Below are 22,575 nucleotides of genomic sequence, written 5' to 3'. Positions count from 1 at the left end.
TGTGCTGTCTCCCTCTGTGTTGCATACACAACATTGACAGCCTGTAAAACCTTTTTATATATTGTCACCGCTTCATCAATCAACAACCATAAGATCTGATCATTTTTGCTCCTCTCACTGAAGCAGCAGTGCTGACAGCAGCTGTAACTTTCTGCCACTCAGTATATTCTTTTTATAGTGGTGACACCCACAGACACCCCAATTTTAAAAAAAAAATTATTTTTATTTTTTGGCTTCTACTTTTAAATCTCTATTTATATAGCAATATTTCTATGCATATAATATCATATTTAAATATATATTAGTGGTGTGAAAGCTGACCAGTGACATTGCCTAAGGACATTGACATTGCCTATTGTCTCCAATAATATGATAATTGTTAATCCTGGCCTGACTGCAGCAGTCAGTTTAATAAATAAGTAGATTTTATGAATGTATTTAATCATTTAAAATATACTTATGTCGCCCATTTGAAAATCGCTCAGGAAATGCAACTCATTTTGTACAGTAGGCTGCATTTTAACACTGAATAACTGAAGGGTACAGCGCAGGCTTGACTTACCACCAAGACTTCTAGTTGACCATTTTCTCTTAATCACAGTCTTTGTGCCAGACACGTTGTACCTGTAGTTTAAGTTAAGCGTTAAGCTCAGACAAGACAATCAAAGACCTGAGCTCTGCAGTCCCCAATAATTGAGCAGCCCTAATGCATGAACTTCTGATGTGTTTCTATGGCAACCATCCAATCGGAGAAGGTGAGAATGAGCTTTGCTCGGGGTCTGTATATGCTTTATCCTGTAGCCTACTGATTAGCCTAATATCACAGACCAACTCATGTCACAATGCACATATGTGAGACGGTAATTGGTTGCTCCAACTCAGTCTTATGGAAACCTACACTGAAAATGGTTCTTATAGGTCAAATACAAAATATAATCAAATACATTGTGGATACAATGTTTTCAGTTATGATTGTATCATCAAAAGAAATAAATAGAAAAAAGAAAAGAAGAAATATGCAAATCTATACATTTGTTTTGCCTCTTTATTTATTTATTTAGTATCTTTCAGAGTCTCAAAATATGTTTCACTAGTTCAGTTTTGAACAGTATCGGTTGCATGTGATGTTAATCATTTGCAACGATGGCAGATTTCATACTGTTTTTGCAGTACAATATTATTGAATCATATAATATATTACAAAATGACATTGAATTAATTAAAGTAGTTTATGGATAAAACTGTCTTTTATAATACAGAGAGGAAATTATCGAGGAGCGCTCATAACACCTGTAGGCTGAAAGGGGCGTGGCTTCCCGCACACATCTAGATTGCAAGGGGCTTCGCGCTCAGGTGACAGCCGCGATTCATACCGTCCCAGAACAGCCAAAAACTTCAGTTATGAATGAGAATACTTGCGTAACTGTCCGCAGAGAGCTTATTTAGAAGAAAGAACCACCAGAGCTTTACAAAGAGCCCTTCTCCAAATGCCGTCCGCTGTGCGGATGAGAGAAGAGGAGGGAATGGGATTTATTTCCAAGCTGGAGTCTAGTTCTTCTGTCGGGGTTGAGTGAATTGATATACTCAAACAAAAATATTAATTTTAACATCGGAGGGACGGCAGAAGACAGCTCGGGGCAGAATAAGAAGAGCGCGGGAGTGACTGTCACTGCATGCTGTATGAGGTGTCGCTCCAGCGGGCGCTTCGTGAGGGGCGATGGACTGGAGACCTCCAACATTTCTGCTTCTCACCTTGCTGTGGTTGTTTCCAGGTACGATAAATAAGAATATAAATATCAGCTAACTTACAATGTAAATACTACATTTTCAAAATGGTCTGTACTGTGTTGAGCGAACTCTGACAAAGTTAAAAGGGACTGTATCATTAGTAAAATCAAACTATGTTTTGTTTATCTTGTGATACATTTATCTTATATAATAAGACAACTGTTTAATATTGTAGTTGAATGTGTAAACCGTGCAGTGTAAACATTCAACTAAAGTTGATGTAGCCTAGAGATTCATAAACAAATCAAAACACATTGGCTAGGCGTCCTCATGATATTTTTTGTAGACATTATTTTAGAAATGAATATTTCCTCCTTACCAACGGATACATTTTATCCTGGTGTACAGCCATGTTCTTCATTGCTAAATGGGAAGTCATCACATTAACCCTTAACGACTTGAATCGTGATTTTTCCTTATAGTAAATCAGGTGGTAAAATGAAGATTGTTGGTAACCAATTGCAGCTGACTCCTGAAAGTAGTGACAGTGAATTCAGGCGCTGTGATATGACCATTGTCCTGACTAATCTCCAACAAGCCTCAAGTCAGAGGAGCTTGTAATCCGCTGAATTACCCTGGCATTTTTACAAGCAAGGACAAGGTACGAATTCACTCTCAGTGCTGGCCGACGAGATTAAACCGTGTCATTGTGTTGCAGTTTTTTCTTCCTTGCTCACAATCCATGGACGAGGTTGAATATAATAAAATTGCATTCACATGCCCTCGTAACCTCTTGGATGTTTCGAAATGTAGTGAGCCTTATTAAACTGGTATTGGTTGCTTTGTCAGGGTTTTGGTCTGTGTTTCCGACATGGCAAGTTGCTGATGTGGTGGTGTTTTCTGTACCTCCAGGGGAGGCACCATTATCGCATTATATGGTGAGTGTGCCTTATAATGGGGAAACTGCCAGATGCGATTGTTGTAGCCTGCAAATATTTAGTTGTTTTGTTTGACCTGTCTTGAGTGACCCTGAAAGGAAATTGCCACCATATATGCTGCCTTGCAAAATTACTATATTGCAGTTACATTTTTGTGGTAGCCTGTAGAATATTATGCTTGATACTGAAATGATTTCATTTTTTTGAGAAACATTTAGACTAGTTCACCTAGATATGAAAATTAATTAATCATTTACTCACCCATAAGACTATGTTAAATCTTCGAAACCCAAATTAAGATATTTTTTAAGGAATCCTGAGAGATTTCTGTCCCTCCATTGAAAGTTCAAGTCAGTTACTCAGGTAAGATCCAAAGAGGTTATAAAGGCCTTGTATAATTATATGAATCAAGTGGTTTAATTTAAGCAACGTGAAGAAATATGATTGCTTTGTATAATTTGCAGATTTAACTTTTATTGAACATTTTATTCACATATAAACATATATGGATCCGTCACAAACCAAAGTTTGAGCTTCAATGTTTACCATATTTGATGTGCTCTATGTATGTGTGTCAGTCATTGTTTATATATAAACAAAAGCCTAAATTAAATCTGTTTATTATATGAAGCAATCGTATATCACAAGACTTTAAACCACTGGGTTCATTCAAAATTTTTTACAACAAATTTATGACCTTTATGGATCTTTAAGTTTTAGTTTCCTGGACTTCAAATGGAGGGACAGAAACCACTCAGATTTCATTAAAATATATATAAATTTGTGTTTCGAAGATGAACTAAAGTCTTAAGGGCTTGGAATGACATGAAGGTAAGTCCTGAAGGTGCTCTGAAGGTTACGTTCTGTATGCAGACTGTAAATGTAGGCACAACCCCTTATTTATTATTAATGGTGAAACATCAGTTTTGGCTTATTAATGCCTGCTGTGAACTAAAATCTTCTGAAAATGAAAATGCCCAGGATTTAAATGCCATTTATCAAGCGCTTTTTAATCCATACCAGCTTAAATACACTCCATACCGATTTAAAGGAAAAGCCCCACAGGAGATGGCTTAAGTCCCTTGATCAAGTATTCAGTTGTGGTCAGTATGACTCTGACCTACATCTACTTGTGATCCTACAACCTTTGTGAAAATAGCGTAGATCTTTTCCTAGACTGTACAAGGTCAATTGTGATTGTACTTTAGAAAAGATAGCTTGAAATAAGTCTAACATTTAGTAGGCGACTCTGAAAAATTGTCGTCTTTATCAATCAAAATCTAATAAAATAATTGGCTTCTCCGAGCACAAAACCACCTGTAGCAAATTGCGGCATGTTTAAACAAACTGTTTCATCCTCGGTGAAAAGCCGGAGGTGGATAATCAATGGCTGTAATTGAGTGCGGATCACTGGGTATTCACTACAGAGATCATTAGAAACGGTAATGCTCACCTACCAGAGGAAATTATGTTTGCCCACTGCACAGCAAAAAACATTCAATACTGGCAAAAAAATCCATGTTTCAATTCATTAACCCTGCCACCGGTCTATTGTTGGAATCAATCTTTTGATTTGTACTGATACAGATTATTATAAAACAGGGTTAGGCATAAATCTTACATGATAGTATAATATCACACTATATATCACTGTATAATTTGGTTTATTGAAAACTGAAATAATATATATATTTAAATAACCTTGTGGTAATGCATGCACTGACAAATGGTGTAGTTGTAGTATTTTACTTTCACTGAAAAATTGCTAGTAAATTTCACAAATAATTACAAAGAAATGACAAGTAGCATTGAATTACACATGAAAATTTTAATTAGTAGGATGGAAATTGTATTTTCTTGTAAAACATACTCCAGTAATCTTAGTTTTATTTATTTTTTACATAGTATTTTTGGGGATAATTTAGTCAATTAAATATATTACAAATGAACACATTTTTGGAACTTGGTGGACGCAAACTAAAACGGTAGATTATTCATAACAAATGAATGTCAGACAGTGCAAAAACAGCTTCACATTATGCAACTGAGCTAAAACAAATACTTAAAATAGTAAAGCTAATATTATAAAATTAGTTCTGACTCTAAATACTCATTGGATGATCCACAACATAATTTGAATTCTGTATTTGCATGTTACGCTATTTCTCTAATTTGTGTTGTCCCCAAAACATGTCATGTTCATTTGCGGGACATGTTCCATCATGTATTTTTGCATTACTCTTTTGTTGCTTTCACATGTGATAATGTAAAATTGTCCTGACCACTAGCTGTGCAAATATACATAAAGGATGTGCTGGATGACAAATTTATGTTGTTATCCTACCCATCCCTGTTTACATATATTTTGAATTCGCTATATGGCATATCTATATCTCTGTATGTGCAGTCCTTATTAACTCCAGGAAACTATATGGCTGGTAACCATTAAGCCCACATTCATCTGTCAAGAAATATCCAGACAGATCTGAGACAAAAGACAGATTCAGCTCTCATTAATGCTTTAGAAGAGACACAGCTTCTCATGTAAGTGCTGCCATATCACACCTGCAGCCCCGTTGCCCTCCCCCTCTTTCTGCCACCTGCAGGAAGTAGTACAGCAAAAGGACGGACGCAACTGCCATACAGTTTTCTCAACACGATTCTTAAATAATTATATTTGCAATCTGTTTATAAACTTGCATGCAATTTCAACAGCAGATCAACATGGCATCATAGTTGCACTTCCCTTGAGAGCCTGCTGTGTGTTCAAAGGTGCCGGTGTGTCGCTTTCCGGAGCGTAGGCGAGAGCAACGCTGTTTTACAGCAGGTGTAAGTTGGGAGAGTGGATACAGTAATGAGGATCTCAGCCATCTAAATGAGGCCATGGTTCCTCTGGGCACACTGCTGTGCGCCTGTGTGGGCTTCAGAGACACCTGGGGAACTGCAAACTAGCTGACCACACACTCCAGCTTTTGACAATATATGCCATAGGTATTTCTATATAGTGTCATTGTATGTTCAGAGTATGTTTTATGGGGATTATTGGGGAGAAATAGCTATCTCAGCGGGATTAGACATGGAGAAGCTTATCCTTTCATTAGGATGGACGGATCCCTGGCATAGATCAGCTGTCAAGGGCTATATTGATCTAAGTACCACAATAACACATGCGATAAGGCATGCAATTTTTAATGTAAATACCATGAAGTGTGTGCTGTATAGGACTAATGTAATGAAATTGTAAAAAAACAAACAAACAAAAAAAACAATCTGTGAAAGTTACAATAAAAAATGGAAAAAAAAAAAAGCCTTTACTGTAGTAACATTTTAGGTTCTACATTACGACGGCGTTTTAGTGCCACCTTAAAAAAAATAAAATAATCTAAGATTATGAGATTAAAGTCATAATATTTCGAGAATAAAGTCGAAATGTTTTGAGAATTTAAATAGTAGAAATTAAAGTTATAATATTTTGAGAGTATAGCCTATATTGCGCATGCAAATGGCCCGCATTGAGAGCATCGTGAGAAGTTGCCAATCCACCAGAATTGATTTGAATATTGTTGCGTCCGAGTGGCTACATCATCTTACTGGGATGTCAATTTTAAGGACTCGCGGAAACAGCTTAATATCAAGAATATGATATTTATTAACAGACTGAACAGGAACAACTGTTTATCTTAACATCAGCTCACACACTCAATCGACATTCCTTTGGGGGGCACTGTAGCTCTCTTATTTAACCCTTTTTTAATACACTACAAATATATGTGGGATCATTAGCAGAAATCATACCATGTGTCATACTCGCGTTGACAGTATGCTTGGAAATAATATTTCATTTCTTCCATTGCATTCGTTATTTGTAGTGCGCCAGCCACCCAATAGCAATAGCTTAAGCTTTGTGCTTTTACTGCTTTTAATATAAAACAAAGTCTCGTCTTTCAAAATCAGTTTTATAACGAAACACAAATTATGTGTCTTACAATAATGTGATTTTCAAGATCTTTAATGTGGCGTGACAGATCGCTATGTGAATCAATTCATTAAATTATTGTGAAAATTCCACCACCTACTCCGCAAAAATGTCTGTGGCGTCCAAACTTTCATTCCTCACATAGCCTGTTTAATTAAACAGCAATAAAATGTTCTAAAGGTTGAAGTGGACTCAAATTTGTTAACATACGTTATATTGTTGTCTTTTCTGCTGTAAACGTTAAGTGTCTATTCACAAACTGTTTTATTCATGGTATACTGTAAATGAGGACATAATATTTAACGTCTTCCATTCATTATTTGTAGCGCGCCAGCCAACCAGTTATCGCAACAATTTTGTGCTTTGTTGCTTTTACACACAGCTCAGCTTTCAAATTCTGCCAGTTTTATAACAAAATACAAATTATAAATGTGTTTTTGCTCTTTATTTCAAGTTTATAGCAAGATATAAATTGAAGGAACATCATAAGGCATGAAAAAAACAAACAAAAAAACAGTTTAGCCTAATTTATAATGAAAATAATGTCTCGTTGTTGTAATCGGAAAGATGATTGACTCACATGCCGCTTGACAAACACATTATTGCAATATAGCCTACATATTGTTTGTATTTCGCTATAAAACTGACAGATTTTGAAAACTGAGATTTGGAATATCTCCCGGTGCTCCAAATATATCTCAAAATATTATAAGTATATAATCTTTATTCTCAAAACATTTCGACTTTAATCTCGAAACATTTCGACTTTATTCTCGAAACATTTCGACTTTATTCTCGTAATTTCTACTTTATTCTTGAAATATTTCGACTTTATTCTTGTAGTGTTTCGACTTTATTCTCGTAATTTCTACTTTATTCTTGAAATATTTCGACTTTATTCTTGTAGTGTTTCGACTTTATTCTCGTAATTTCTATTTTATTCTCGTAATATTTCGACTTTATTCTCGTAATTTCGACTTTATTCTCGAAATATTTAGACTTTATTCTCGTAGTGTTTCAATTTTATTCTCGTAACATTTCGACTTTATTCTCGTAGTTTCGACTTTATTCTCGAAATATTATGACTTTAATCTCGTAATCTTCGATTTTTTTTATTTTTTAACGAGGCACTAAAACGCCGTCGTACTACATGTTTAAATTAAATTTACAGTAAAAAAAATTATAATAATGTTTATAAACCAAAAATTATGATGATATACCACATATACCACTATTACTGAAATCTGGTATATCAAATAATAATATAATATAATATTAAATATAAAATATATTTTTTAACCTTTAATATATAATATAATATAACATAACATAATTTAATCAGAGCTGGGTAGATTACTTACAAATTGTAATCCATTCCTTATTACAGTTTACGTGATCAAAATGTAGTTAGTAACGTAATTTGGGTTACTCATTTTGGGTAAAGAATTCAGACTACACTTTAAGATTACTTTTAGAATATCTTTTTAAATTTTTTTTACTTGTTTTAAACTTGCCATTAAACATCTCATATTGAATTAAAAAGCAAAGAGAAAGAAAATATATTCCTTTTTTATATAAATGCATTAAACATTACATTACACCAGGGTTTCCCAAACTGGGCTTAAAATAAGAACTGCAGTGGGTTTGTGAGTTGTTAAAAAAGAACATTTAGAAAGGAAGTTAAAAGGGAAAATTTAAAAGAGAAAAAAATAAGAATTTGAGAGAATCAATAAATCATGTATAATTTAGTACCATTGTGTGAATAATATGTAATATGTAATTACGTAATCCATAAAAAGTAACTGTAATCTGATTATGAACATTTCAAAATGTAATTTGCTTTACATGTACTCAATTTTTGGAATCCGATTATGTGATCCAGATTACATGTAATCAGTTACTACCCAGCTCTAAATATAATATAATATAATATATAATACTGTGATAAAACGCAAGTGGTAAAGAAAGAGCCACATGATGAATCAAAGTTCACAAGACGTTTTTCCACAAACTGAGGTAAATCCAAACACACAGAAAGTGCACTGTGCCATATACACAAATTTAAAATAATAAGAAGAAACAGTTTCAGTGAAAAACCATCAAATGTGAGCTCACTCAGGGAATTCTGGGAAGCTCAATTTATGTTTTTACTGTAAAGTATTGTAACGTGTCTGCCCTGTCTGAAGTCCCCGTTGTCCTTATTTGGTTTAGTTCCGTTCCTCATTAGTTAATTATCTGTCATTGTCCCCACCTGAGTTTAATTACGTTGTTTGCTCTTTTGTTCTCTTTCCTTTAAAAGTCCTCAGTTCTCCCTTTGTCTTGGTCCGTGATTAATAATGTAATGTAATGTTAAGTTTAATAAATGGGAAAAGTGTGTTGAAGCCGTTTTGTCCTCCCGTCTTTCATTTATATTCCTTTTGCGATTGCCACAACCACAACCCGTAACAAGTATAACATGACTTTTTCTTTTTAATGTCCAACAACTTTAAATTTCACATGAAATGTCCCATTAGGTATATTACAGTTTTTCATAGAGTAATGAAACCTACTATTAACCAATTAACAGTTTTTTAACCATTGCATTTTTACAGTCTTTTACCGTTTAAATCATGATATTTTTCAAACCACCCATTATAGTGCAATATATTGATTTTAGATTATAGTAGTCAATGCTATTCACTTAACCTGCTGAACATGATTCTAAAAGGTGGTTTAGGGGCAAGATTGGTCCTGGAGGCACATAATCCCCGTTGCCCTGTATAGTCTGAGGGGACTGACAGAAATCTTGTTTTTTAGGAGGTGTGACCTGGATTTAGGCAGGCCAGTCCTGGTCGAGCGAGGCTAATAAGGGCCTAAAGGATCCGATCCGGGCCAGCCACCTCAGAATACACCAGGAGCAGATGTTGCACCTTGCAGATTAACGCCGCTGATTGTTTTAAGCTTTCATCTGCCTTCCCCCTCCTCGTTCTCACTCTCTCTGATCTGCGACGGAGTCGTCCGTTCCCTTCTCTCTTATCGCGGCAGAGCATAACATCTCTCCCCCATCTCTCCTGAGCTCTTATTAAACCTCCCCCTGCCCTGCCGCTACATCTGTGCAGCTGATCCACATCCGTCCGTCCTTCATCGCACTGACTCTACGTGACAGACATCTTGTGAAGGGGCTGTGTGTGTTTAACTCTTATCTAGGATGGCTTTTTATTACGCCGTCCCTCTGATAGTAGTAGCAATTACTCTGATGTGCCCGAGGATGAGAAATGGCCATGTGAGATAATATCAAAGGTGGAAGAGGTTGGCCATGCTGTGCACCCATCACCTGCAAATGTAATTAGGTAGAATAATCACAGGCATGATGGGGCTGAGCTTGCAGTCATCTGTGTGGGGCAGCATTCAGCACCTGCAGCATGAAGCACAGCAATGACTTCATTCTGAATCCCGAAATAGCAGTTAAAGGTCCAAAGACAGTGATTATGTCTGAAATTAAGCAATTTCACACACTTGTGTGCTCATGTTCAGTACAGCAGCATGTTTGTGAGTGCGATATTGCTTATTGTGATAAAGTTTTATAAACAAGAAATTGACCTAATATTGAAGAATTAGACATAATATATAATGAAGAATTGGACAGTAGGTCAGTAATATGTATATATATATATATATATATATATATATATATGTGTGTGTGTGTGTGTGTGTGTTTGTGTGTATAGATATACATACAGTGCATTCAGAAAGTATTCAGACCCCCTTCACTTTTTTCAATTTTGTTGCCTGATACTACAATTGTTTAAATTCTTTTTTCCCCTCATTAATCTACACTCCGTATCTCATAATGAAAAGGTGAAAACAGAATTTTAGAATTGTCTGTAAATTTATTAACAAGAAAAAAACCCCTGAAATATCACATTTACATAAGTATTCAGACCCTTTACACAGTACTAAGTTGAAGAAGCACCTTGGGCAGCAATTAGAGCCTCGAGTCTTTTTGGATATTACTGTAGGCCTATATAAATACTGTATACTGTACTATATGTACAGTCATGGCCAAAAATATCGGCACCCTTGGTAAATATGATCAAAGAAGGCTGTGAAAATTAATCTGCATTGTTAATCCTTTTGATCTTTTATTTTAAAAATTCACAAAAATTTAACCTTTCATTGAATAATAAGAATATAAAATGGGGGGAAATATCATTATAACAACGTCGTTTGCACTGTGCTCCTCCGCTACTTAATTCTTTTGTTTTGGTGCGTCAATCTGTTAAGTTACTTTGTAGAAGAATTAATGATCCGCACTCACGAGAACAATCTTCTTTTTCGTTTTATTTTACAATCATTACCATTAGGGAATAGACACAAACGTTTCGGCTACCAAGCCTTCCTCAGTGTGGGAAATATCATTATGAAATAAATGTTTTTCTCAAATACACGTTGGACACAATTATTGGCACCCCTAGAAATTCTTATGAGTAAAATATCTCTTAAGTATACTCCCATTCATATTCACAATTTTGAGCACTCCAGGGTGATTATGAACATGAAATTATCCAGCTATGGCTTCCTATTTCACAGAAATATAAATAGGAGGGAAAACAAAGCCCAAATTCCCTTAATCATCCATCACAATGAGAAAAACCAAAGAATATATTTCTGATGTGCAGCAAAAGATAATTGAGCTTCGCAAATTAGAAGAATTTCCAATCAACATAAAATGTTACGAAACGTGCCTGGAAGAGGACGTGTGTCTATATCGTTCTAATGCATGGTGAGGAGGAGAGTTTGAGTGGCTAAAGACTCTCCAAGGACCACAGCTGGAGAATTGCAGAAAATAGTTGAGTCTCGGGGTCAGAAAACCTTAAAAAGAAATTGTCAAACAGCACCTACATCACCACATGTTGTTTGGGAGGGTTTCAAGAAAAATTCTCCTCGCTCATCCAAAAACAAACTCCAGCATATTCAGTTGTCAGACACGACTGGAACTTCAAATGGGACTGACTTCTATGGTCAGATGAAACTAAAAAATGAGCTTTTTAGTGTGAGTTTAACACTCAAGATGGGTTTGGTGAACACAGGGATAAAAAGTACCCCATGTGTACAATGAAATATACTGCTGTATTTTTGATGTCATGGGCCTATATTTCTGCTGGAGGTCCTGGACATCTTGTTTAGACACATGGCATCATGGATTCTATCAAATACCAACAGATAAAAAATCAATAAGTGACTGACTCTGTTGGAAATCTTATAATGGGCCATGTTAGGATCTTCCAACTGTACAATAATCCAAACACAAATGTTGTGTTGACTCATTTAAAACAACACAAAAATGAGTCACTGAGCACAAAACCAAGCTTCTGCTGGCCATTCCAGTCCTCTGACCTGAACCCTATAGAAAATGAGTGGGTGAACTAAAGAGAAGAAGCACCAACATGGAGCTGTGAATCTAAAGGGTCTGGAGTGATTCTGGATGAAGGAATGGTCTCTGATCTCTTGTTAGGTGTTCTCTAACCTCATCAGGCATTATAGGAGAAACTTTAGAGCTGTTAAACTGGAAAATGGAGGTTTCAAAAAGTATTGAATAAAAGTTAATTGTGGCCAATGTGTATTAGAGAAAAACATTTATTTCATAATGATATTTCCCCCCATTTTAAATTCTTATTATCCAATGAAAGGTTATATTTTTGTGAATTTTGTAAAAGATCAAAAGGATTAACAATGCAGATTAATTTTCATAGCCTTCTTTGATCATATTTACCAAGGGTGCCAAAATTCTGTTCATCATGCTTCTCATGTGACACACAGCAGCCACAATAGCACTGTATAACTGATATAGGTTTGTTTTATTTTTCCTTTTTATTCAAAATATTCCCAGATGTGTTAACTATATAATTTAATATCTCAATTCTCAAATAAGTGTAAGTAAATGCATTTTGCACCTTTATAGATTATTATGTTAGTTGATCTATAATGGGCGATAGGCAAAGTATAGCCTAATACTGTAATCTATTAACTATGCATAAAACCCCATCTTTTTACCTAAGTACCAGATATGGGTGTCATGCCATAAAATATTTTTAAATAAAACATTATAAGTTACTAATTATAACACCTTGATTGTACAGAAAGAAAGCAAAGAACATTTACATTATCAAAGAACATTTTAAGCACTCTCAAAAACTCCCATTATAATCTCTGATGCTGTTTACACTGTGAAATGAATATATTACTTACAAATTCGTAAGCACTTCTGCACTTTGTTGTTTCTGATGAGAGAATCTAGAGAGAGCAGAATGCATTCAGCGAGCGCACGCTGTGAACAAAACACCAGCGTTTCAGCAAAGAATCAATGAATAAATTATATATTAAAATACAAAGCAGTTATTATAGCCTAAATTATAAAAATATTTTACATTATTACTGTCTTTACTGTATTTTTAATCAAATAAATTCAGCCTTGGTGACCATAAGAGACTTCTTTCAGAATTGTTAAGAAATCTTTCTAACCCCAAACAGTACATGTATGTATACAAAACGTATATCTATATTTTTAAAGTTTTTTAAAGTTATAAACACAGTTGTGTAGATTATTTTGGAAAAAAAGGTGGTCTGCAAAAAAATTAATTCAGGCCCCAAAGCAAATGTGGCCAGTTGGAAATTTGTTGTCATCTTTAATGTTGTGTTACCTTCTCATTTCTATGTCAGGCATCAATTTTCCCCAGCTTGGTTGCTAAATTGATGTAGTCCCAGTTCCACGCACAGAGCAGCATCTGTGAAACCTGCTTGGACCCGATAAGCCCGGCATCCTAGTCTGTGGAGGTTTGGAGTGCTCTACATTCTGCTGTGGAAATTGTGCTGTGTACATTGGGCTCAGTGCTGTTTATTAACCATTTGCCCTTAATAATTTGATTGTCAAAGTTTGTAACATAAAGCCTGATAGAGAGCAGTAAAACGCAGCCATCAGTTTCCATAGTTGGAATATGTTCCATAAGCAGAGCAGTCTGGAGCAAATAGGAGCTTCTGTTATGGTAAAGAGCGGCTCTCTATTGTGCTTTACAAATGAGAAGTAAGCAGGCTACTTAGTAGTTATTTTTTTCCCTACAGACTGAATTTCATTTATCTTGCCTATATGAACAGCTTCCACATAAACACGAAGTCCCCTGGAGCTTTTTATCTTTTGTTCTAACACATGCACAGTTTCTATTAATATCGATTATGGTGTTTGTCTTATTTCAATTATACTTAAGAGTAGAATAGATAATATGAGAAATCCATGTACCATATTAGATCCACCAATGGAAAATAACCAATTTTTTATTTTTATTCCTCAAAATTCCTGAAAGAAAACTTTAAAAATAATTGTTCATGAATCTGAAATAGAATAGCTAAATTCCTTGTGATTTCCATCCCTAAGTGAGTGTCATTCTAGGATTGAAATGCATTTCTCCTCAGGCTTCCCTCATAGACTTTCTTTGAGGCAAATGAAGTAGTGTTTTGGTGAGCATCTATTATTTCTGAGCAGCAGACTGTTACTGTCAAGCAGGGAAGCGCAATGATAATACTTGGGAAAATGTGACTACATTAAATGCTCGCTAGGGCATTCAGTCATAGCAAGACCCCACTGTTCACTTATTTTAGTGACAGAAACCAAATGCGTCATTGTTTAGCAAAGGTGAATACGTCTCATGCGAATATCTTGCTCAAGCTAGTACATGATCTTTCATGCACCAAGAAACCATTGTAGAATTTAAAGCGAACTGATGGTGTGATCAATTATTTAGGAGAATGTTTTTCCTCATCAGACCCCCACGTTTAAGCCTGTGAAGAATTTGGTTGTTGGAGAGGAAGTGTTATTCTCTTTCAATTAAAATAAAAAATTACCATCAGGTGTATAGAATAGATTTTCTGTCCAAAATATAGGGCAAAGGATTTCCTTCAGGCAAAACAGGACATCAATCCATCATAGCTGGTGTGATGAAGTTCCATTAATTTCAGTACAGATGCCACTTGACATGTTATTTTTATAGACAGCTTGCATCAGACTTGTGTAGCATAAGATCTTCTGTGTTTTCCTCTGATCTATTTTAATATTGCGTTTTTATAGTAATAGATGTCTCATTATAAAATGTTGGCTGGTAACATAGATAACCAAAAGTAGATTTGCTGAAATCCTCCTTGTAGCATGTGAAAAGGGGTTTCCACCCACTCTCTGAATTACTAGCAATGCCTAATGCAATTGTACTGGGAATTGAAAAGTCACAGATTAAGAACTGTTGTTCGTTAAGGCCAGAATCGGCCTGTCTTTTTCCTCGTAAAGACAGCTTGGGCTGCTAATGGGATTATAGTGTGAAGAGACAGCTTAGCTACATGGACTAAGGAACATCGTCCAATCCCCTAAGGATCCACAAAATGCCCCAGGAAAAAGAAGTCGGGGGAAAGGTCATCGTTCTTGATTGCACACTCTCGTATAATATAACCCATTTACTGTAATCGTACTGAGCGCTAATTACAGTATCTTTTACACCACAGAACAACAACAGCTCTCACTCTAAAATACTTACAGTTGCAGAGTTGACTCTTGACAGCTTTATGAAATGATTTGACCAGCGTTATTTATGTATTAAGTCATATACAGTATCTCACAGAAGTCAGTACACCCCTCACATTTTTCTAAATATTTTATTATATCTTTTCATGTGACAACACTGAAGAAATAACACTTTGCTACAGTGTAAAGTAGTGAATGTACAGCTTGTATAACAGTGTAAATTTGCTGTCCCCTCAAAATAAGTCAACACACAGCCATTAATGTCTAAACCGCTGGCCACAAAAGTGAAAATGTCCAAATTGGGCCCAAAGTGTCAATATTTTGTGTGGCCACCATTATTTTCCAGCACTGCCTTTACACTCTTGGGCATGGAGTTCACCAGAGCTTCACAGGTTGCCACTGGAGTCCTCTTCCACTCCTCCATGACGACATCACAGAGATGGTGGATGTTAGAGACCTTGCGCTCCTCCACCTTCTGTTTGAGGATGCCCCACAGATGCTCAATAGGGTTTAGGTCTGGAGACATGCTTGGCCAGTCCATCACCTTTACCCTCAGCTTCTTTAGCAAGTGTTTGGGGTCGTTATCATGTTGGAATACTCCCCTGCAACCCAGTCTCCGAAGGGAGGGGATCATGCTCTGCTTCAGTATGTCACAGTACATGTTGGCATTCATGGTTCCCTCAATGAACTGTAGCTCCCCAGTGCCGGCAGCACTCATGCAGCCCCAGACCATGACACTCCCACCACCATGCTTGACAGTAAGCACGACACACTTGTCTTTGTACTCCTCACCTGGTTGCCGCCACACACGCTTGACACCATCTGAACCAAATAAGTTTTTCTTGGTCTCATCAGACCACAGGACATGGTTCCAGTAATCCATGTCCTTAGTCTGCTTGTCTTCAGCAAACTGTTTGAGGGCTTTTTTGTGCATCATCTTTAGAAGAGGTTTCCTTCTGGGACAACAGCCATGCAGACCAATTTGATGCAGTGTGCGGCGTATGGTGTGAGCACTGACAGGCTGCCCCCCACCCCTTCAACCTCTGCAGCAATGCTGGCAGCACTCATATGTCTATTTCCCAAACACAACCTCTGGATATGACGCTGAGCACGTGCACTCAACTTCTTTGGTCGACCATGGTGAGGCCTGTTCTGAGTGGAACCTGTCCTGTTAAACCGCTGTGTGGTCTTGGCCACCGTGCTGCAGCTCAGTTTCAGGGTTTTGGCAATCTTCTTATAGCCTACGCCATCTTTATGTAGAGCAACAATTCTTTTTTTCAGATCCTCAGAGAGTTCTTTGCCATGAGGTGTCATGTTGAACTTCCAGTGACCAGTATGAGAGAGTGAGAGCGATAACACCAAATTTAACACACCTGCTCCCCATTCACACCTGAGACCTTGTAGCACTAATGAGTCACATGACTCCCATGACATGGGAGAGAAAATGGCTAATTGGGCCCAATTTGGACATTTTCACTTAGGGGTGTACTCACTTTTGTGGCCAGCGGTTTAGACATTAATGGCTGTGTGTTGAGTTATTTTGAGGGATTTACACTGTTATACAAGCTGTACACTCACTACTTTACATTGTAGCAAAGTGTCATTTCTTCAGTGTTAATAAAATATTTACAAAAATGTGAGGGGTGTACTCACTTCTGTGAGATACTGTATATTTTAGGTAACTCAAACGATTAACAGTTGTTTGCAGATGGAAGTGAAAATTGCTGTTTTTACACCAAATCATGCTTGCTATCAGTGTTATTTTAGTGTTATCTTATTATAGTATTTTGATATGTTTGAATTAGCTTTTTAAAAAATATAACTTTCTAATTTTGTAGTTTATGTTTGAGTTTTTTTTTTTTTAAATTTCAGTTTACGTTTTAATGGTGACACTTTATTTTGAGAACCAGTTATCACAAGTAATATACACATTGGCTGTTTATTAGTACTTATAAAACACATATTCATGCTTTATTCTGCATGACCACATTTTCTTAACAGTAGTGAGATTTGGACCTCAAAGTTTTAATACAGTAATTGGTTTATGTACCTTTTATCATTTTTATTAGTTCACATATATATATATATATATATATACACATTTATTTAAATTACTGAAAACAGGTCATAAATGGTCTAAATCCATAATGTAGTAATTAATGTTTGATATGTTGGCTTGATATGAAGGCTTAGAGAAGCCACCATTTTTGTAGCAGCACTCTTATAGTGAATCATATAGAGCACTTAAAAATTTGATAGATAGGGTTTGTTTTAATTTTTGAAAATGTTTTATATTTCATTTTTTGTAGCTTTCGTAAAGAATACATCACAAATGCTCAAAATGGACTGAGCATGTCTAATGAGACAAGGTTAATGAGTCAGGATGATTGTGTCTGTTGTAGTATTTATGATTTTCAAATCCATGATGCAGTAGTGACGCATGCATCATTTTAAATTTGCATCCATTTTATCCTCCTCGTTTAATTGGCTTGTTTACTGTTGAGGCACTAATTTCATTTGCCTCAAAATATCCACTTGTTATGGTCTGTTATAGATTTTAGTCTGGAGTAGACGCCATACGTAATTCAGCATGAATGAAAACAAGCTCACAGAAAGGATTGAAAATTTTCAGTAAACAAAACACTTCGGATAGTAAAAAGTAGATATGACCTAGGTCAGTATGTCAAATTGAGAGCACTGTACTGAAATCCCTCAGAGCATTGTTTCCCTCAAATTAAATTTTGTGTTTCCTGACCAAGGTCTGTTGCAGGACATATAAACCTATCGCATATTCATAGCTTTGAATGAGTGTCTAAAAGGAGCTCTGTCTAATGTCCTTGATGTGAATGTGCGTCAGTGAATGAACACCTGCACATTTCAGCAGATTCCTCTGCTTTGAGACAATGATGCATTCAGAGAATGAAGTCTTGTGTTTGAATACAATGCAATTTTTAGGGTTCTAATTTGATATCTGTGGCAGCAATTTTTACTTTCGAATCAGCTCATGGTACTTAACAATATTCATATCATTTTCTTTTCTACACATTGCATACTGTACGTTGGGCGCAGGTTTGTTTCCATGTCCAGGCAATGTGTGTGCTAATGAGGAAACCTATTACTATTGTGCCCTTGAGCGAAGCATTTAACCTCAGGTTTGCTCCAGGGAGACATTTCTGTAATTGGTGTACTGTGTGTTTGCTGAATGTCTTAGTATAGGCCTACTAACTAAATAGTGTGTGTGACAGTTAGAGGAAGGAGACGTATCATGTGCCACCCTGTCCTGATTCAGTCTTTGCTAGTGCCTGTGTATCTGCTGACAGATTAAAACACAGCTCGGTGTGACAGTTGTGTGGCTCCTTCAGTGTGAAGGCTGAAGGCTTTTTTGTTTAAATATTTGCATGTCATGCACATCTTGCAGTAATGTATTATGGATAATATGACAGGATGCAAAAACATGTGACATTATTATCTGCTTTTGGAGTTACAGATATATTTATACTGAGTAAAACATCAGCCTGTTTTATGTATACCATTTTTACACTACTGTATTATATAACATTATTAAATGCTTCTGGAAAAAGTAGAAGAATGCTCACCGTGCTGTCTTTGTTTTATTGAAAATACAGTAAAAACATTAATGTTGCAAAATACAATTTAAACATAACTGGTTTGTATTTCTGTGATTTCAAAGCTGAATTTTTAGCATCATTACTCCAGTCTTCAGTGTCACATGATCCTACAGAAATCATTTTAATATGCTAATTTGCTCAAGAAACATGTCTTATTATTATCAATGTTGAAAGCAGTAATATGTTTTGTGGAAACAGTGATAAGTGCATAAAGTGTATATGTATAGTTTATTTAAAAAGAAATACTAGTATACACAACAGCCGTAAGTAACATTTGGTACAACTTACTCATAATACAGCAAAAAAATGTACATTGATAAATTATAAAAACAATCTTGTACCCTTTATTTGATATCTAATAAATATACTGATATATATTTATAGTAAATGAGTCTGCTAATTGTGCCTACCCTCACAAGTCCACATAATTACATTAATTTCTTTTAGAACTCATCATGATAACAGTCGTATTTATTCTTAATTGTTTTGACAACAGGCTAGCAAATGTGGTGTGTTAAATTGGTCTGTTAGTTTTATGTTTCATTTTGTTTGTATAACTGCAAAGCACTGTGACAATATTATGCCTCGCTCTGGGCATCCTGACCTGTCCTTTCAACAGAGTCATAAACATGTCAAGTATTTAATAAGATGCATTCATCTTCCAAGCTCATTCCTATGGTTTATCATCAAAAGGCAGCATGTGTCTCCAGAAGCAAAACAAAAGATTCAGGATCCTTGCATTAATGTGTTTCTCAAACCTGTGTTACCCAATCCAGTCAAATTTGAACCTGCTTGCTGCTGACCTTTTGAATGATTACAGGACAATCTGTCTAATGTCCTTGATGTGAATGTGCGTCAGTGAATGAACACCTGCACATTTCAGCAGATTCCTCTGCTTTGAGACAATGATGCATTCAGAGAATGAAGTCTTGTGTTTGAATACAATGCAATTTTAGGGTTCTAATTTGATATCTGTGGCAGCAATTTTTACTTTCGAATCAGCTCATGGTACTTAACAATATTCATATCATTTTCTTTTCTACACATTGCATACTGTACGTTGGGCGAGGTTTGTTTCCATGTCCAGGCAATGTGTGTGCTAATGAGGAAACCTATTACTATTGTGCCCTTGAGCGAAGCATTTAACCTCAGGTTTGCTCCAGGGAGACATTTCTGTAATTGGTGTACTGTGTGTTTGCTGAATGTCTTAGTATAGGCCTACTAACTAAATAGTGTGTGTGACAGTTAGAGGAAGGAGACGTATCATGTGCCACCCTGTCCTGATTCAGTCTTTGCTAGTGCCTGTGTATCTGCTGACAGATTAAAACACAGCTCGGTGTGACAGTTGTGTGGCTCCTTCAGTGTGAAGGCTGAAGGCTTTTTTGTTTAAATATTTGCATGTCATGCACATCTTGCAGTAATGTATTATGGATAATATGACAGGATGCAAAAACATGTGACATTATTATCTGCTTTTGGAGTTACAGATATATTTATACTGAGTAAAACATCAGCCTGTTTTATGTATACCATTTTTACACTACTGTATTATATAACATTATTAAATGCTTCTGGAAAAAGTAGAAGAATGCTCACCGTGCTGTCTTTGTTTTATTGAAAATACAGTAAAAACATTAATGTTGCAAAATACAATTTAAACATAACTGGTTTGTATTTCTGTGATTTCAAAGCTGAATTTTTAGCATCATTACTCCAGTCTTCAGTGTCACATGATCCTACAGAAATCATTTTAATATGCTAATTTGCTCAAGAAACATGTCTTATTATTATCAATGTTGAAAGCAGTAATATGTTTTGTGGAAACAGTGATAAGTGCATAAAGTGTATATGTATAGTTTATTTAAAAGAAATACTAGTATACACAACAGCCGTAAGTAACATTTGGTACAACTTACTCATAATACAGCAAAAATGTACATTGATAAATTATAAAAACAATCTTGTACCCTTTATTTGATATCTAATAAATATACTGATATATATTTATAGTAAATGAGTCTGCTAATTGTGCCTACCCTCACAAGTCCACATAATTACATTAATTTCTTTTAGAACTCATCATGATAACAGTCGATTTATTCTTAATTGTTTTGACAACAGGCTAGCAAATGTGGTGTGTTAAATTGGTCTGTTAGTTTTATGTTTCATTTTGTTTGTATAACTGCAAAGCACTGTGACAATATTATGCCTCGCTCTGGGCATCCTGACCTGTCCTTTCAACAGAGTCATAAACATGTCAAGTATTTAATAAGATGCATTCATCTTCCAAGCTCATTCCTATGGTTTATCATCAAAAGGCAGCATGTGTCTCCAGAAGCAAAACAAAAGATTCAGGATCCTTGCATTAATGTGTTTCTCAAACCTGTGTTACCCAATCCAGTCAAATTTGAACCTGCTTGCTGCTGACCTTTTGAATGATTACAGGACAATTTGTATAGTGTTTGATGAGAGGTGCATTGCAGTTTTGCCACATCATGAAAGTGCAGTGTGACGAGAGACATCACGATGTGTGAAAATGCTATTCTTTGTATGCATTAAGGTGGAAGATTCCCTTTTAGACTTTAACTGTTTGTTTTGTTTTTAAAACTCAACAGACTCAATTTTTGTGTCACTTTAAACTTTAAGACTCTGAAAACATTCTTAATGTGGTGCACATGATCAGGTCAGACTCATGATTTCAGTCAATGACGCAAACGGTGGATTCACTATGACTCATCATCTTTCATGAGCCCATCATCCCAGTTCTCTGGTCAAGTGATGCATCTTCTTGTTATACACATATCAGAACCGACGAAGAACCATACCATTTTTCTTTTAAATAAATTAATACTTTCATTCAACAAGAAAGCATTAAATTGATCAAAAGGGACACATTTATAATGTTACAAAAATTCTATTCTATAACTTTTTATTCAAGAATTCTGAAAAAAAAAAATACAACTTGAAACAAAAATATTAATATCACATAATATCACAACAAAAATATTAAGCAGCACAACACTTTTTTAAAATATAGATAATAATAAGAAATGTTTTTCAAATCTGCATATAAGTATGATTTCTGAAGGATCATATGAAACTGAAGACTAGAGTATGGCTGCTGAAAATTAAGTTTTGTCATCACAGGAAAAAATGTTAATTATTATTTTAATTGATATATTAAAATACAAAACAGTTATTTTCAGATTAGGATCCTTGCACTTCGACCTCGGTGCAGTAATATCATCACTCCTGAAAACTATTACTGCGCCGAGGTCGAAGTGCTCTTCTATGGAAGCCCGTTTCCGCCACTGAAAAAAAATAAAAAGGTTATTGCGACTTTTTATCTCAGAATTCTGAGAAAAAGTCAGAATTGCGAGTTTATATCTCAGAATTGCGACTTTATATCTCAGAATTGCGACTTTATATCTCAGAATTGCGAGTTTATATCTCAGAATTGCGACTTTTTATCTCAGAATTCTGACTTTTTTCTCGCAATTGCGAGTTTATATCTCACAACTCTGACTTTCTCTCACAATAGGAAACTCCGTGTAAGGCTTTGCAGTGCTTTGTTCAATTTGCACTATCAAAATGAACTAGATAAATGCTGCGTCCGAATATGATTGTTGAACAAACATACAAATGACTAATTATTCTCCATTTCCGTGTTCTGCGCTCGCGGTTGGACAGTACCATTACCGCCGGGCAGGGTGCGGGAGGGGCAACACGCACAGCTTTCAGACACAATATTCTTCATTTCTT

General features: G+C 35.7%; 1 protein-coding gene across 1 annotated transcript in view; it reads left to right on the top strand.

Moving 5' to 3' along the window:
• The first annotated feature begins 1,640 nt into the window (after positions 1–1,640).
• The window catches only part of esamb (endothelial cell adhesion molecule b), a 52,403-nt gene continuing 31,468 nt past the window's right edge, over positions 1,641–22,575 (top strand). The window contains exon 1 of the mRNA XM_058744994.1: positions 1,641–1,772. Within this exon, the coding sequence (XP_058600977.1) occupies positions 1,718–1,772 (55 nt within the window). The 5' untranslated portion in view covers positions 1,641–1,717. The remainder of the gene's footprint in view (positions 1,773–22,575) is intronic.

This window comes from Onychostoma macrolepis, chromosome 15, assembly GCF_012432095.1.
Source record: "Onychostoma macrolepis isolate SWU-2019 chromosome 15, ASM1243209v1, whole genome shotgun sequence".
Classification (NCBI taxonomy): Eukaryota; Metazoa; Chordata; class Actinopteri; order Cypriniformes; family Cyprinidae; genus Onychostoma; species Onychostoma macrolepis.
This window is presented reverse-complemented; position numbering and strand designations above follow the sequence as displayed.